This window comes from Corvus brachyrhynchos, unplaced genomic scaffold, assembly GCF_000691975.1.
Source record: "Corvus brachyrhynchos isolate BGI_N302 unplaced genomic scaffold, ASM69197v1 scaffold9, whole genome shotgun sequence".
Lineage (NCBI taxonomy): Eukaryota > Metazoa > Chordata > Aves > Passeriformes > Corvidae > Corvus > Corvus brachyrhynchos.
Window position 1 is genome coordinate 3062854 of NW_008240037.1, and position 18378 is coordinate 3081231.

Below are 18378 nucleotides of genomic sequence, written 5' to 3' on the forward strand. Positions count from 1 at the left end.
CATGCTGTCTGTAGGACTCAAATTATCCGGCTGCAGAATCCCCGGAGTCTGCCTACCTGAGCTATGTGATCAGTGCAGTGTCTATGTATATTAAGTGAAAGATGAGCCTGCAAATCAGCTACTACCGTGCTTAAAAAAAAAGTCGAAACTCATTTGCCTTCCTTTAGTACTATCTCAGTGAAAGTGGCTTCTCTGAGATTAATGGGGTTACAATTGTATGGAAGAGGTGAGTTAAGCCTAACATGCTTTATATGTATTTTAAAGGAAACTAATACGGGTTATGTGCTTCACTATGGGTAAAATATAAGACTGATTGGGGAGATAAAGACATATGGAGATAAACCAGAACAAATATGTTCTGGATTTGGCTGTGATTATTTCCCCACCACCACCACCCCCATAGATTTAAAAGATGCATGTTGCAGTTCTGCATTAAATTTTTTATATTCTTGCTCATAATAAATCTGGGTTGGGATTCTGCAAAAGAAGGATATAGATTGTGATCTTTCTATGGTGTCAGTTTTTTAAATTAGTTGGTTTTCCTTTTTTATGTATATAAGCTAGTGATATGTCTTTCTGCTACTTTTCCATGCCCAAATTAGTTCATAAGGAGTGAACTTCCAAAAATTTGGACTATACAGTGATCTTGGATAAGTACCTGTAAATTTACCTGAATCATTTGAACTTTGGCTTTGTTTTCACTGTGTTCTGCCCATTGGGTGAGCAACTGGAGGGTTAGTCAGCCTGTGGCAGACTAACCTGGAACAGCATGATCCCATATTCTGTGCTGTCCTGCCTGGCCATCACACTGGTATCTGTCTGGTCATGACAAGTAGCACAGCTCTCAGCATGTATCCCAAGATTCAGATTCCCATGACTCATTGAGCCGCCTTCTACTCACTCTCACAGTATTGATCTGTTTGCCTGCCCTGGAGAAGAGGCAGTTCCTAGTAGAAAGAACCTCCCTCCTGTATTAACCTTTCTTTATCCCACAAAATGTTTATTTTCCTCAGAAGGGGCAGACATTGGAGCATCCAGAATCTTCAGATGGTTAGTCTGTCAAGCACAGTTTCTCCTTGCATGTGTTCAAGGAGGGGTCTAGGAGAGCCAGCCAGCATCCACCTACTTCCATTCACTCACTCCCGCTAGTAGTCCTTCACCCCTGGGTGCTTGTGCAGCAGAGGTACCAAGTCACTTCTCTGATCACAAGACAACAGTGAGCATTTCACTCCATCCTTCCTGTATGCAGGTCACCAGAAATACCAGCCATGCTTTTCAGCTGCATAAGAGAAGCACTGAGATGGAGAAGAGGAAGCCATGTCATAATAAACTACATTTAGCATAGTAACACCTTCAGTTAATTTTAAAGGTGATAAAAAATGACTTGAGAGTTGGAGGCAAGTGGGACATAATGCTTGTTTTGTGCCAGTGTGTGGATGTGGTTTGCTTTAAGCAGGGAAGAATTTGCAAAACAAGTAAAAGGAGAATATCTGCCATGAAAAGAATGCAAAGAGAAGGAAGTTCCCCTGCGAGGAGCGGGTGTGTTTCATACAGAAAGCTCTCTGAGAACAAGAGAGAGAGACATGATGTTGTGTTACGTGGAGAAGGAAGTTGTTAAATCCTCTTACAGGCTAATAAAAATATAAATCTTCAAAGGGGAGGGAAGCCAAAGAAAATTTCACATTTACAACACATTCCTGTCTTCTCAAAACACCCCTCTTATTATGTTTCCCTTTTCTTGGGAGATTTTGCCCCAATAGGAGGAAGAAATGAAAGAAGCAAATTTGACAAAGCTAAATTGAAGGAGTTGCATACTAAACTTAGGAGGTACAGAAGGTAGTGGGAAAACGAAGGAGGGGAAAGAATGCGTGACTATCTAGTGACTGAAATGTTGGGGTTTAGAAAAAGAGGACACCGAAGCCAATTCATTTTTTCACATTGGTAAGAGGTTAGATGTGAGCATGTGAGCAAGTAGCTGATAACTTTGTGAGCTGTTGCAGCTCTGTCACCATGACCACCTATTTTCACCTTCAACTTCATAGCTCAGTTCAATAATGCATTCTTTCTTTGTGAATAACTCCCTTATTCCAAGGATAGACTAAAGAATGTGTACCATAAGATGCCAGTAGAAAATCTGGATAGCGCAGGTATTCAAAAGTCAAGGTCTCAAAGCTGGGGAAATTGCTTTTACCACTGGAAAAGTTCAGATTTGTTCCTGCAGCTCAGCACAAGGAAAAGAATTCTGACACCTATATTATACAAGTGATTTCTGCATCTGAAATTGGATTTCTTTCTTTTCAGCTAAGATACAAAGACCTAGAAAATGTGCAGTGCCATCAGTAACAGATGATGTGGAAGCAACACCTTTTTTTGTGGGTGCATTAGCAGCAGGAGCACCAGCAGAATTTTAACAGGGTTAGAGGTCACACAAGCTGCTTTGGTATTCCCTCAATGCAGAGTTTTCCTGCCTGTTACTACCTTGTGCTGGCTACTCCATGGCATGCAGAGTGCAAAGTGAACATTTAGACTCGTGCTGGTTTCTCGTAGGGGTCAGACATCATTAGTTTTTGTCCATATATTTTTAATCCAGTTTAAGATGCATGATTTCCTGAATCTATTTATAACTGAATGTTCTGGCTAAATGCTTTAAATGCTAGTTGCTGAATACCACACAAGGTGTCTTATTACTGCTCCTGTACTGAGTAGGAGCAAACAGTCATGCAAGTCTTATATTGAAGAAAGAATGTAGGGGCTGCCAAGCAAGTAGCTCTACTTCACAGTTTTTACCTCAGTTAACTCTTAGTAAAACAATTTGGAAGAAATCCAGCTTTTCTTTAAGAACCTCAGAGTCCACAGTTGTCTGTTCTGTCTCATGTGTGCCAAAATTCTGCTACAGAAACATGACAAGCACTGGTGTCTCAACCTCTGCCTTGTGCATCAAACTACAAGGCTGAGATGGAGACATTCAATATTTTTATGGTAGGCTGCCAGTTCTCTCAAAGACCTTATTCCAGTGATAATCTCTGGGTCTGACTAAGATGCGTGAACAACAAAAAAGTGTAACTGCCACAGGTATACCAATCCTAAGAGCATGGCCTGGGGAAGTCCTTAAGGTAGGACTTGAAAATCTCTTAGCTAACAGCTGACTTGCTACAGGGTTTTTTTGTTTGGAGGGGTCTCTTTGAGACCTAGGTTGGGGGCCTTCCTCAATGTAAAGGGCAATGGGAGCTGTTGAAACCCTCATTTTGGGAGTGTGTTCTAGCTGGGGCCACTGGTTACTGGAGCTCTTTGTCTGCAGGTGGGTTTCTGCAAGTCAGAGAAGATAGGAGTACATACACGTGTTTCTATCTGCCCTTTTGATCCCCATCCCTGCTGCAGGGGGCTGCTCCTGCAGTTGGCACATAATAACCAGTGGTTAAGAATCCCTAAGCAGCATTAGAGCCTAGAGTAGGTACTAAGTCTGTGCACCTGTGCTTGCTCTCTGCCAGACAAGCCCTTGAGCCTAACTATTGATTTTCTTGGCTATAAAATAATTTGGTCCTTTTAGAGTAATACAGAATAACACTTTCAGAACAAATGATACATAAAGGAAATATAAAATATTCTAACACATTTGCAGTGTTTAGAATAATGACATTTGTTTTGATTCTAAGGCATATTGAATTTTAATTGTTTCAAGTTTCTCTGTTCTACCAAAGAGATGTAAAGGTAGATGTTTCCTTTTATGATGAAATGCAAAGTACAGGTACTCTGAGACACATTCAGGAAGACTTTTTTATCTAGGATCTACATATGAAAATTTTAGTATTCTAATGAAATAACTGAAAACTATAACACAAGAAGATTTACATATAGCTTAAACATACACCTCGCTGAATTATTAAAGCAGCAGGAAGTTATGAAGTAACATGTACCTATAAGAATCTTAAGAGAACATCATGTTCTTTCAAGAATATTTATATAAGAATTCAGATAACATACATAATTCTGACAATAATTTCATTCCTTCTCTTCTCCCCAACAATTGTTAGACCTAACACCACAATTATTTTCTTCATTGAAAAGATCTGCTAGAGGGATAAGGTACTATGGCATGGTTTGGACTGAAAAATTTACATTTTTGTTTGAAAAAAAAGGTAAATTATACAGCTAACTAGACAGACTGTCTTTTCAAGGGCAGGTTATGACTGGCAGCACCACATTTCAGAGGACTTGAATGAGATCCCTTTGAACCTAGAGGTTTTGCTTTGGTTATCTTCATATTTTGCATTAAGCTGCAATTAAGTGTATGGAAGCAGTGAAGTTTAAATAACTTGCTTTTAAGTCTCACAGTCAGCTAATGAAGCTTCTAAGGATTTTAATTTTGTAGGAAGGTGCCCCCAGTGGGTACTATATCTCCCTCTACGAAAATGGCTTCAAAAGAGGTAGAATTACTTAAATCTTCTCAGAGCTTTGATGATTTCAAGTCATCTCGTGACCCTTGGAAATGCATTAAGGGAAGGCCTTGAACCAGTACTGCAGCCAGGACTCAAAAAGGGGAAAATTCTATATTCTACAGAGCAGGATAAAACTTGGTCACTCTGTGGAAAGATGTCTGTTGTGCAGTCACAGGGACTTAAATTTTTCAACCCTATTTTTCTATTTACCCAGTTGGGAGAGGAAGCGATGCATTAGCACTTGTATGCTGAAACCAACTGATACATAAAACTGAGAAATAAGTTAAAAAACATCATAGAAGTGTTGTTGCTGGTCGAAGTTGTACTAAATAGACAAAAGAGTTCCAGCTAATAAGTTCAAGTACATCACAATATGCCTGCTTCATGATCAGAAACAAGAACTGCACATATTAAATGAGTTTAATTACAAAGACTTTCTCTTAAATTTTGCAAGAATCTGAGTTTTATGAATATACTATGGAAAGAATACCACTGGTCTTCAAAATTAAGCAGTATTCTCATATTTATACAAAACAGAATTTTCTCATGTGAATGTCTTCATATCAAAAACTGCAGTTTATATTTATAAATGACTAGATCACAGGATTGCTTTCTGTATGATCTTTTGGTCCTGATAATGCTACTGAGTTTAAGTTATGGGTAATTTTAAGTTCTTATGAACGTCTGGCATTACTTTGATATCTATTCCTAATTAATCTGATAAATCATTAGTAGATAAGCATATGAAAAATAGTCTCTAAAAATACAGCTGTAAAATTAGTATTTCTTGTGTATATTAAAGTTTGCTCATCTGAAGATGGAGTTCAGATGTCTTTTTGAGAGTAAATCTGACAGAGTGAAATAGCATTTGACAAGCGCGAGCTCACAACTCAGTCATCAGTAGCACTCTCCATACGCCTTATGCACATTCCTGTTTCCATAGCAACAAAACCAATATAGCCTTTCCCTTTTTTAAAGGGCTTTTAAAATTTTTGAATAATAACATAGACTTGTTTGATATGACAATAGCATGAATATTCATGTTTTGCCTAAAATGACCTAATTAAGGTCAACTTCTGTCAGAAATAGTAGTGTCTTTGGTTGGATTACCATTTCTATACTCAGTAATAACTTTCCATTATTATTAATGAATTTTTATTTATAGGTTCTTCTTTTATCTGATGACCTTGACCTTACAAAGAGGTCCACCAGGGTGGATCTTTTCAAAGGGATGAAAACTATATTGTTTATTTGGATGAAAGGCCTTATGTAGTGTATTCTAAAATGGCATATGAAAGCTTGAGCCTTGTCTCTTTTGACATTCTATCTCTTTTCTAGAAATTAGGGAATGTACCATGGCATTGCATAGTGGTGTAACTGACCGAATCCATTACTTAGTATTTATGCATTGTAATCATTCCTAGAAAATGGTAGAAGAATTATACAGGAATTTCTGATGTTGGCTTCTGAGAGCCCGGTTCTGGTTTTCAGTTTACAAATTAAAAAAAAAAAAAAAAAAAAAAGAGAGAAACAACATTAGACAGTATCGCTTTGAATCCACTCTGTAGTAATGTGTCATCAGCCAGCCATCACTAACCTTGAACTTCCATGTGTAGGTTGATAGCTTCTTTAGCATTCCATTATTTTCAGTTTCTCCACATCAACTGCATCTTATTCACCAAGTATCAGTGTAGTTTATTCCATGTAAAAATCTGTCAGTTAAAAGAATTAAACTTTCAGTCACACTTTTCTTTTAAGCATTCTGTGCTGTGTTCTGTTCAGTGTCAGTGTCTTTAGTTCTGATTTTTCAATTTTGTCCCTCTCCTTTTCCTTGACTTGTTAGTCTGATCCAACCTCTTCTACCTCATCTGATGATTATCAATATGTTATGGAAGCTAAACTACAAGAAATGATCTCCATACGTAGGAAGGTAGTCCTACTGGACTTTACTTTCTATTGCTAAATAGAATCCATCTGATTTGTTTTCATTTTCTTTAACTTTTTTTTTTTTAATTGATAATCAACCATCGTGCAGTTCAGTGCTTCAGGAGCTTACAATTTTACGATGGCAGGTTTGTGTTCAAACCATGCACAGTCTGCATGTTACATTTGGCTGATTTCATTGCTCATAAATAACTCCAATGTTTTGCTGATGCTTGGATGTAACAGGCCTTTGTAGCTGACACATTTCAAGCAATGCTGTTCAGCTGCCTGTTTAAATAAAGTTTATTTTTGGAAAACTAAGTTTGCAGTTAGTAGTAGCTTGCTTTATGTTTTGTTTAAACTTTACTGAGAAAAAAACTTCTAAAGCCACCTAAATTATAGAAAGTCTTTCTATTTTTTTACAGGCGGAAGAAAGGCATGGAAACATTGAGGAACGTATGAGACACTTAGAAGCTCAACTTGAAGAGAAGAATCAGGAACTTCAAAGAGTATGTGTATTGCAAACAGCTTTTGTGAACTTTTCATTTGCCAGTACAGTGCTACATTATGTACTCCAGCACCCAAACCTACCTAACTGTAAATGTTTTATTTGTAGCAGTGATGGCAGCATTTTCCTTCTTTACTTCACCATCTTAATATACTAGTTTACATCTAGTTGCAGAGTTGAAAACATTCTGCTGTTACAAAAATGGATGTACATTAATCAGTAACTGTAATTGTATTTCCTACGGAATTCTTTTAGATTGTTACAGTTACCTTTTTTTTTTAATTTTTTAATGATACAAGTCTACTAGTTAATTTTGGACCCTACCAATCTGTCTCTTCTATTCTACATTAAAGGCAAGGCAAAGAGAAAAAATGAACGAGGAGCACAACAAAAGATTATCGGATACTGTAGACAGACTTTTGACAGAATCCAATGAGCGTCTGCAACTACACTTGAAAGAGAGAATGGCAGCACTTGAAGAAAAGGTACAGTACAAACAGAAGTAAAAAGTTTAACTTAATAAAGATTTCTCTGTATGTTCTACTTTTATCAGGATGTAGGTATCATGCTGATTTATTACCACAAATGTGGTCCAGCTTACATGTTCGACTCTTAATTCAAGAGTGGGCTCAAGAGTCTTTCCAGAAGAGCTGTGAATATGCTGAATATTTTTAGTCACGGATTTATCAGCCAAGAGCCTGCTGAAGAGCTTGTAAAGGACCATTGTGTAATGGGGTGCATGAGGCAGTGAGAAAAAGTGGATGAGAACTGAGGAATTACAGGTTTTAGATGTGCTGTCATTTCTGTGTTTTAACCTGCTGCTTTCACCTCACTTCTCTGGGAAGAGTAAAATGCTGTCCCCACAGGAGAAGGAGCATCTAGCCTTGAAGAGAGAATGTCATTTACAGGTTTTCCATGATGTGAGACAATGTGGGCTGCAAAATTTAAAGCCACTGACCTTTGTATTTTCCCTCCTTAATCCCTCCCTCTTTTACTTATTCACCTTTGTCTGATCTTAGGGGAATCTTTCAGTGTATTTCAGAAGGGTATTTCAGAACTTCTCAGATGATGTATTTCTGGTTTATATCGTTGAAACAAAATGTGGAATGGAGCGAGAAATAGCCTTGCCAAAAGAAGAAATTGGGAGAATTGGTTGTGTAAGAATGAGGCAGTTGCTTAGTTGAACCAAGATGCAAAGTTTTTGCTGATCTAGAAAACACATGGTCCTACATGTTTGAATTCTTGCCAGCATTTAAAATTTAATATATAATCCAACTGAAGCATTAAAGAATTTTAATTTGAAGTCAAATTTATATGAACTTTGTAAAATTGTACATGTATATAGTGATATCTGATCTATTAACATATGTCTAATTTCTTTTCTGATTATTTTTTCTCATCTTTTTATTTCTAGAATGTTTTGATTCAAGAATCTGAAAGTTTCAGGAAAAATCTGGAAGAGTCCTTACATGACAAGGTACTGTAAAATACTGTGATTTCATCTGTTTTTATCAAAAGACGTATGATTATTATTTGGAAATATGCTTATGGTATATTAATTCTCCAGCTTTTATGAAAAATCTTCCTGACACAAATGAGAATTTCTTTAATCACCCAGATGCCATAAATAGCCTTAGAAGGTCTCTGACAGTTGTTCTGAGCTAAGTTCATGGTTGATATCCTAGCCTCAGGAATTAAATACCAAAATTCATATTGATTTCATTGGCTCTGGAGTTTTTCTTCTATCAGTTTTAATTCTGAAAAAGTCTTGTTTAACAGAGATGTATGCATAACTGGTTGCACTTTCACAGTGAAGAATGTAATTTTTTTATTTGATGCAATTCTTCTTAACAGGTGCAGTGGCATTATGCTAAATATAGCTGAAAGTGACCTTTCTTCATTTCTTGCAAATTAACCCCTAATGCTGTTTAGTGAATCAGTCAAATTGATTATAAATATTGCTTCCAGTCCCAGATACCAGGATTTTGGTTTGAAGTTATTCCTGCCTTGAGCACAGTAGGATACACAAATGTATTTGCATTCAGATTCACAGAAGTGTTTTTACAATGTATTAAATCCATTTGAAAGCAATTGTATAGAATTTTAAAAATACATCTCCTTTCTATGATAATATAAACATATAATATGGCATCCAAAGTCAAGACCTTTGAGAAAAATAACAGAAGAGGTATCTATTAAAAAAATTTTTATTTTCATCTACATTTAGATAACCTGTAGAAAGGCAGCAAGATTCAAGTACCCAAAAGGACAACCTGTTCCAGTGCCTCACCACCATCATCGTAAAGAATTTCTGCCTGATATCTAAAACCTACCCTCTTTCAGTTTAAAGCCATTATCCCTTGTCCTGCCACTGCAGGTTCTGACCGTGGATCTTCTAAGTGTCCCACTTTTGAAGGGATTACTTGTTTCATTTTGATGAAGAAACTGATGAAGCCATTTCAAATAGATGGACATAACACCAGATACTAATAATCGCTAAGTAACTGGCAAGTGTTACAAATAGAGTATCAGTCATCTCAGTAATTTTGTTCAGCCAAGAAATATTTTAAAAATACTATAATGCTATTTCAGTAATTATATAATAATAATATAATTCAGTAATAATACTCACTGAAACTGATGCTACTTAAGCTCAGATCCTTATCCTTCCTAGTATTTTGTAATACTGAACATTTTAAACTCTAGGAACAGCAGTGTTACATCTTCATCCCATATTCGTTCTTAATTTGTTTTAAAATTCTTTGATTTCACTTTATTAGTAGATAACAATTATATGTAGAATTTGGGAACAGTGCCGTTTTCCCTAGTGGTAGCTGTAAAAAATAGGGGTTTTTTAGTTAGTTCCAAAAATCCAGTTTCTGTGGCAAACTGTCATTTTTTACCTGCAGCCCATCATACTAGAGTTCCATCAAATCAACAAGAGCGAGACATTTCGCTGCAGTTCAAGTCATCTAAAATGCACTTCTCTCTAAGTCTGTGTCTCTGTCAGTAAATATAAAGGCCAATATGCCATCTCATAGTATCTAAAAAAATATAGGTTGGAAAAGATGATCTTGGAGATCATTGAGTCCAACTGTTAATCTTGCTCTCTAAAGGGCAAACGGTGTGTCACACGATGAGCTGTGCCTGGCTTTATAGGAGGAAAAATATAAGTTTCAAGGACAAACTTGTCCTTCCAGCACTTCCGGGCAGTGATGAAACAGCAGAGTGCTATACCGCCTCCTCTTGATGTGTACATCTCGTTAACAGTAATGAGAGTTAAATGAGCTTCCTTTTCTTATTATAGTCAGTGTTACATTCAGTGTATCTTTCCTTACTTGTTTAACTTTATGAGAACAATATCTCATAAAGTAAATGCATTTTGTATCACATGTAAGTATATTTTACTCTTTTTATTTCCAGGAAAGACTTGCCGAAGAAATTGAGAAACTGAGGTCTGAACTGGATCAAATGAAACTGAGGACTGGTTCTTTAATAGAGCCCACCTTGTCAAGGTAATATTTTGTGACAGAAGTTTTATCACTTTAAGTTGAAATAGAACATAAATGTAAGTGGCAAGAATTTACAGCAGGGATGTGTTCAAACCACACATAAATGTAATTGTGTATGTCTTTAAAAATGTAAAATCTGTGCAGTTATTATTACTGTTGCATTTCACTTCTTTCATCAGTAAACAGGGCCTTATATCAGTGACTATACACCAAAATATTACAGATTAAAGAAAGTCTTTCAAATTATGAAATGTTTTGAAAATTGTACCCAAATACACAACTTTTTTCCCAGACTTTAAAAATAAATTTGAAATTATCTTCTTTAATACTGAAACTGACCGCCATATTTATGATTATATTTATTCTATAAATAATATCTTTTCTTTTTCTTCATTAGCAAGGCATCACTCAGCTGTACTTAGTGTGTAGCAAAAGACCACAGAACTTCAGCTAAATGTGAAGACATTATTCAGAGAGGTCTGAAAACATCATAACCAGACATTAATTATTGTGCCTCTTTTGATGGAAAATCAGTTATGGGAAGAATAGTGAGACAAATGCCATAAAAATAACCACTAACAGCTGAAAAGAATTTATCATTCTAGAAAGAACTTCTTGCTTAAAAGTGTCCCTTGAGATTAAATTATTGCTCTATTGATAATTGTGTGCCATGGGCTGTTTTCATAACAGGCAACATGTTAATTTTTAAAACCTGACAGCATACCTTCCAGACAAAGCTCATGGACCAAGACTAAATTGGGAGCACTGTATTTATCTAAAGTTACCTTTGTTCAATAGGGTTTTTTTCTTCCATCAGCTATTGCCTGCCCATTGATGTCCTCATACATCTTGCTCAGTACCTGGACATGGTTTCTCCCTCAACCTTTTATTATTTCTTGGAATAATATTTTTCTACATGTAGAGAAGTGTAAGCCCATGAAATTCAGAATGTGATGCTTGTAACTTTTTGAAATTTTGCTCCCTTGGGAATGTGACTACAGGCACACAACACTTTTTTTTTGAAAGTGCTTGCAGGGACACAGGCTACTGAACTGCTGGAACAAACAGCAGCTTTGGTTTTGGAGCAGCTGTTCTTCGGGAACTGCAGCTTTTCTTGCAGGGTAGATGAGTATCATTAGCTTGTGCTCTGTAAGCAGGAGCTGATTAGTCCTTGTCAAAGGGCTGTTTGAACTTGATAAGCTATCTAAATATCTTGGGAATTCAGCAGGTTCCGCTAAACAGTATACTTTCCCTTCTGTAACCTCACCTCATGAAGCTCCCAGCTCTCTCAGGCACAGCAAGCTCTGAGCATTAAATACTTCCTATTCTCAGCCTATATTCAATTCTGCATTGGCTGGAGTTTGTGCTTTCTGGAAGATAATGAAGCTGGTCAGCAGATGAATATCTACAGCTAGAGACTGGAACCTGGACTATTTCTTTTTTCCTGCCAACTTGCTTCACAACTGCCAAATATTATTGATTATCAGAACAAAGTTCTATTGAGAGAAATTACTGTGCACAGAAGATAAAAACAGTCACTGCCCTATGGGGATTTTTTGTTACATTTCTTTTTTTGACTGTGATCATGTTATTCATATATTGTTATGTGGAAATTGCTGTTAATGTGTGTTAAGAAACAGAAGCTGTTGAGGTCTCTACTTCTGTGGTTGAATTTTCAAATGGTGCATGGAGCCTTTGCTCTTCTGACTTGGTTACACAGCCCATGCTTAGGATGCTTTTATTGCACCATGCAGTGAACTTTTGGTGCTGCTGTTTGACTAAGGACAGAGAGGTCAGGGACCACTGTTTGTAAACCAGAAAAGATGTGCTGGAGTTATCCTGTATATGCCTCACTGCAATATCCCAGGACTTACCAGGTGTATAGGAAAAGTTGGGGGTTAAATCTCTGAAAAGTGTCATCAAATAAAGATTAGTAATACCTAACCAATGTTAAATATCACAGGTCAGTTCACTAATATTTTCATAATGTAGAGCACAGACTTACAGCAGGAAAGCATTATTGATATGCTCACTCATGAACATGTAACATGCTTAGAGTAACCTCAGGCATATTTCTGAATATACAGGATAGTACATTCAGCTGCCAGGTCTAATTATCCTGAAATGTGCTTTTTCTTTTTAAAGTTTTGGATGATAAGTATTTCTATGTACAGCTTTCATTTTAAAAAATAAGAGGTTTTATTGTTTGGTTTCTCCCTTAATTTTCTCACACAAGGATTTCACTTTTTCACTGTTAAATTATGTTTTGTGATGCGGTTTTCTCATTTATTATGTGATAGCTAAAAATTTGTTTAAAAAACGAAATCAGTGTTCCTAGACTGAAAGTCATTGGATTGTTGTTGTTATTCCTATTACTCTCTCAGTCCACTTATGTAATTCTGTTTATAGACCTCACCTGGATACATCAACAGAGCTGAGGTACTCAGTGGGCTCACTGGTGGATAGCCAGTCTGACTATCGGTCAACTAAAGTGATAAGGCGACCTAGAAGAGGCCGGATGGGAGTACGCAGAGATGAACCAAAGGTTAACCCCCAACTTCTTCTGATATATTCCCTGAAAAGAGAATGTATTTGAGGCTGTTAAGCTTACAGTTTGTGGGGTTTTCTTCCAGGAAAAAAACCAGCAGCAGAAAAAGCAACCTACCGAACAAGAAAACCCAACCCAGAGAGCAGGGTATCTTCTATATCTGCTCAGAGTACTGTTGTACTAAAATGAAGGCAGAAAATGTTGAAGTTTAGACATCGAAGTTCAAACATACTTGATTATTTGTCTTTCCAGAGTGTCTTTTTCTATAAATTTTCCTGATAGTAATTGTATACCTAAGTTACAATTATGTGAAAATATTTTATGCTATTTGCAGTAATATTGTGAGCATTAATGGAGTGCTAATAATTGAATAAGTATTTTGAAATGTTAGTTGCTTTCCTTTCCCATTTTTCCTGAAGTTTGGCTTTGCAGTTTTCCCTGACATAAACATATATGTCCTAATTCCTGCTCAGGTAAAATCACTTGGCGATCATGAGTGGAATAGGACGCAGCAGATCGGTGTTCTGAGCAGTCATCCATTTGAGAGTGACACTGAGATGTCTGACATCGACGATGATGATAGAGAAACACTTTTCAGCTCCATGGACCTGCTGTCACCAAGTGGCCATTCCGATGCCCAGACTCTGGCCATGATGCTTCAGGAGCAGCTAGATGCAATCAATAAAGAAATTAGGTATGTAGCCTGAGCTAGCTGGGATTCACTTATGATTACAGCTTCAAGCTTCCTTTAATGCTTGAGTTCAGGTACAACTCATGACAGTTAGGAAACAACTTGTTCATTTAGAGGATTGATGGTGTGTCTGCTTTCCAGAGGAGGGTATTGATTATGTGAAGGTAACAACTGAGTCTTTCTTTCCTAATCATAGAAATGTCTTTCAAAAAACTTTCCAAGTGAAGAACTGTTGGCCATTTGAAGAGAAGTGAGTTAGAGGAGGCTAATACATGGAAGATTTCACATATTGCTGTTCACAGTCCTCTTTTCAAGGTCTTTTTCACTGTTATGCATGACTCCATTTATTCAGTAACAACCTCGTATCAGAAATACTTTGTTTCAGTGCTCTTCATGCTTTCTTCTGGTAATTATCCCTATGTTAAATCTAATGTAAGCCGTGTTTTCTAAGACATGGTTTTGATTCTCTCTGTAGACACAGAATATGATTTTTCATGCTCCAAGTTGGATCATATGTTTGGAAATAGGTAATGAATAGAAGGTATCTTAATAATATCTGTGCAAATTTAATGGAGTGGTAGATAATCAAATGACGTGTTTAAGTGACTTTTATAAATGAAACCATATTTTAAGCTTGAAGCATTCTGACATGTTTTTCAGGAAGGGCAACTTTAAAAAAAGCTTGGTGTGTGAAAAACATCCTCTCATTAGTGACTGTTTTTCCAGAAGGAGATGAAGGAAATGTTAGTAACTGTGTTAGGGATTTTCTGGTAATACTATAAACAGAAATACTGTGGTTAGAAATATAATCAAAGCAAGACAGACTGATTTGGCAAAAGATAATCATTCTCTGATCAAGGTTACTTTAAAGGAGGAACTCTATTGGAATATCTTGAATTTGAGTAACTTTTCAGGGAAAAATTTTTGTTATAAATCTAGAGCTTTGCATTTTTTGCTGTCCCAGAATGTGTTCTTTCAGATAGGATAACGCTCCTGTTTTCTCAAACCTTTTCCCAAACCTGTCAAGATACAGTCAAAGAAATATTCTGGTGTTGGGAAGGTAAATCTCCTTAAAAGAGTGTACATAAAAGAGAGAACCTTATCCATATTTTCTGTTGTTATAAAGAAGTCAGCACTGTGGTCAGTTCAGGAAGCTGTAGATGCAACATTTATATTTGTTTTTAAACAATACTAGTCTTTTTTCAATTTAACAAAAATACAGTAAAGGGTTTTCACAAGGAACTGTACGTGCAGATGACATAGTGGGATATTATTTGTGCCACAGCGATCTGATTACTGTTTTACTTAACCCAGGATCTTGACTCAGAAGTTGGGTAGAGTTTTACCTCAAAAGGGAAGTAAGGGTGCACTTTTTATACAGCCATTTTTACTGGAAGTCTACTGAGAGTAGTTTATTTCCTCAACTGCTAATCTTATATTGAAGTATAGGCTTTAATTGTAATAGCAACCATTATAAAAGGACCAAGTATGTAATTTTGTATTTTTTTAATATGGTTCAGCAAAAATCATTCTACAAGGATAGTCTTATAAACTGTACTGCATTTCATGTTTTCTTGGTTTGTTTTGGGTTTTTTTAATTGACAAACACTATAAGGGTTTATCAAATTTTTTAAGGTATCAAAGAGATTAAAAATGTATTTTGCTTTAGATTTGTTTTATTATACAAGATAATTCAGGATTAAGATTACTAAAATGAAAAAAAAAAAAAGTTTTTATAATTCCCTTTCAAAATATTATTGGCCTTTAAGTTTCTGCCCTGCATTATTTCAAAAAGAATTGTAGGTGTTTTATACAAATTCTGAAATGGATGTTAGAGAAGAAGATTTATCACAGCACAGGAATTTTTAGATTTCTATTTTCCTATGTATTATGGTTTTATTCATTGTACTTGCTTCATTTCACTCAGAAAAGTCTGGTTCACAGTTTCAGCCTCCCCAAACTTTGTATTCTCTCATTTAACATTGATCCCTCATAATATTTCCTTCTCTTTGCAAAAAAAGACTACTCCTAACACGGGTTTATGGGCAAAAGACTTATAAACAAATATTTTATTTTAAAGACATTTTTCCATTCTAGGTGCAATCACAATTAAAAAACAAAGCTAAAGAACCCAATGGAAGCATACCATTGAGATGATAGCTGTTTAAGAAGTTTATATGAGTTGCTAAGAAGAAAGCTATTTTAATGAAATTCACTTAAAAACACAGTGCTTTAGAAGCAGCTATCATTTTTTCATCAAACTGTAGGGGTAAAACAGACAATTTGTTTTGCATGTTCTTTTTTTTATTAATATGGATTATTTTAGCAATTCCCTTCTTAAAGGTCCAATTTCATTTGACCCTTAACTTTGTGATTTAGCAAAAGATAATCAGATGAAGCCAACCTAAGCTTGGAATTAGTTATCTATGGTAAATTGGATTGTAAACCCCCCTGCCCTATTCTGGCTCCTTTGCATAGGAACCAGTATTCCTGAAATGTCGTACATCAAGTCTTGCTGCTGGACGCATTCTTTAAACAGGCTTTGTGAATGGAGGAATTGAGAAAAATCATTTGGTTGCTCTGGTGATTAGGAAAATAATGTTGGAAAGGGTATTTTTTAATTATCTATGATATTCATCTTTGTTTTCTCTTACTTTCAAATCTCATTTGAAAGGAAATGGTTTTTAGTTTTGCTCTGGGGATATGAAGAGGCAAATACAACAAGAGCATTCTTCTTTTATTGAATAAGGTTAATCCAAGAAGAGAAGGAGTCAACAGAATTGCGTGCTGAAGAGATAGAGAACAGAGTGGCCAGCGTGAGTCTGGAAGGCTTAAATCTAGCCAGAGTCCACCAAGGTACCTCCATTACTGGCTCAGTGACAGCATCGTCACTTGCAAGCTCATCTCCTCCCAGCGGACACTCAACTCCCAAACTCACCCCTCGCAGTCCAGCCAGGGAGATGGACAGAATGGGGGTTATGACGCTGGTAAGACACCTTGTGGTGACAGTAGTCGATGTGATATTTCTTGTATCAAGTACTTAATCTTTTCACTGTATGACTGGTTCATCTCTCTAATTCTTCATTCACATCTTCATCATCCATACAGATAGCAAATTCTCTAGAATATGGACATTAGGTGTCTTTGGGCTTTGTTATAGTGGTTTTGAGCATTGCATGATTCACCAGGGACACAGTGATAGGATTACCAAGGGCCTTCAGCACACAGGCCATGGAATTAATAAGAAACAGAATTGATCACTGGAATTACTTATATGTAAAAAATGTTTACTAATGGAAAATTCTTAAGTGATACAGTTATTACACAATAGTCTGTGGACCTATTTCTGAATTTAAACTTCCAGGAAATGCCTAGAAGATATTAAAACATTCCACTACTTATTATATGTGATCGTTTGGATATACTTTTATATTTGGTATACTCTTTTATACTTGCAGCATTTTTGTGCATTCTTCATGACCATATATCATGCACTTGAAATAAGTTCTTTGGTTTCCAGTAATTCATTTAACTGATATATTTCAACATTACAAGCAGCTCACACATAGACATCAAGCCACCATGAAATTACCATGCAGAGCATTTCTAACATTGCTGTGCCTTTGAGGACGCATTCAAAAATGTCTGGTTCGATTTGGAAAGGGATTTACAACGAATTTAATTTTGATCCTAGACAAAAAGAAACAGTACATCTGTCAAATATCTGAAGATGGTATGTGTCAAAATATTTAAGAAGTACAACTCGGATACTGATCTGAGTACAGATGCAGGGTTCAGTGTTAGCTACAAACCAGTTTGGAGCCAGGGTGAATGAATCCCTTTAATCTAGGAGAGAATCAAAGCAGCCCACTCTGCTGATCTCATACAGGGAATAGAATAGACTAAAGGTAAGCCCATTTTTTATTTGCTTTTTCTCTGATAACCATGGTGTCACCAATGTCCCCTTGTGGTCCATTCCTGGGAAGCAGCAGCAGCACTGATTCCCTGTGGAGCCTCTCCTAACAGAAAAGGTTGCTAAGAGCAGCTTGGAATGAAGCATGGCTGTTAATTCATCTCAGCTGGGAGTAGGGACTTTTGTTGATAACCATCTAGCCAAGTACTCCCTTTTCCTGGGAAATGACAACTACTCATATCCACCTCTACTCCTCCTAGTTTAGTATGGTGTTTGCTGCCTTCTTGGGATCTGAGGACAGCAGAGAGAGGAAGTCCAGACAGGCAGTTGTGACTTATTCTTTGCTGCCTCCAGTTCCCATACTGAACAGCAGAAACAAAAATACTGGTTGCACAGGCCACTGTGGAGGAGGTGAATGTGCAGGCTGCTGTGCTGCCACCTACTTCACCAAAGCAGCACCTTCCCAAATACAGTCTTTCCCCAGCCGTTTGAACTAAGCAGTCTGGCTGCAGGTAAATAGCAATGGTTAAACTGCCCCGCCAGCAGACACCTGCACTGCCTGGTTGCCTGCATTTCAAAACTGTAGCTTTTTAGAAAGTCAGTAGGTTCATCAGATTCAAACACAAAATGACAGCATAGCCTCTGCAATTCAGGTTGCCATGGTCTCACTGGCATCCAGCTCTAACTGTGCTAAAACTCAGATGGATTTGTCTGTCTGACTTGCAGTTGAACTCTTACCATAAGCAGTAGAAGCATCCCCCCACAATGTGCTCAGCAGCACAGCCCACAGCTTTGCTCTCCTTCTTCCACCATTTCAGGATGCTTCTGCCCTGCCCTGCTTCAGCAG

At 36.8% G+C, this 18378-nt stretch overlaps 1 protein-coding gene across 10 annotated transcripts in view; it reads left to right on the plus strand.

Moving 5' to 3' along the window:
- Positions 1-18378, plus strand: part of PPFIA2 (PTPRF interacting protein alpha 2) — a 296329-nt gene that overhangs the window by 234744 nt on the left and 43207 nt on the right. For all 10 annotated transcript variants that reach the window (XM_017743915.1, XM_017743910.1, XM_017743908.1 and 7 more), the window contains 7 exons: positions 6785-6868; positions 7221-7352; positions 8282-8344; positions 10291-10382; positions 12789-12924; positions 13401-13621; positions 16368-16605. In XM_017743915.1, coding sequence (XP_017599404.1) covers positions 6785-6868; positions 7221-7352; positions 8282-8344; positions 10291-10382; positions 12789-12924; positions 13401-13621; positions 16368-16605 — 966 coding nt within the window. The remainder of the gene's footprint in view (positions 1-6784; positions 6869-7220; positions 7353-8281; positions 8345-10290; positions 10383-12788; positions 12925-13400; positions 13622-16367; positions 16606-18378) is intronic.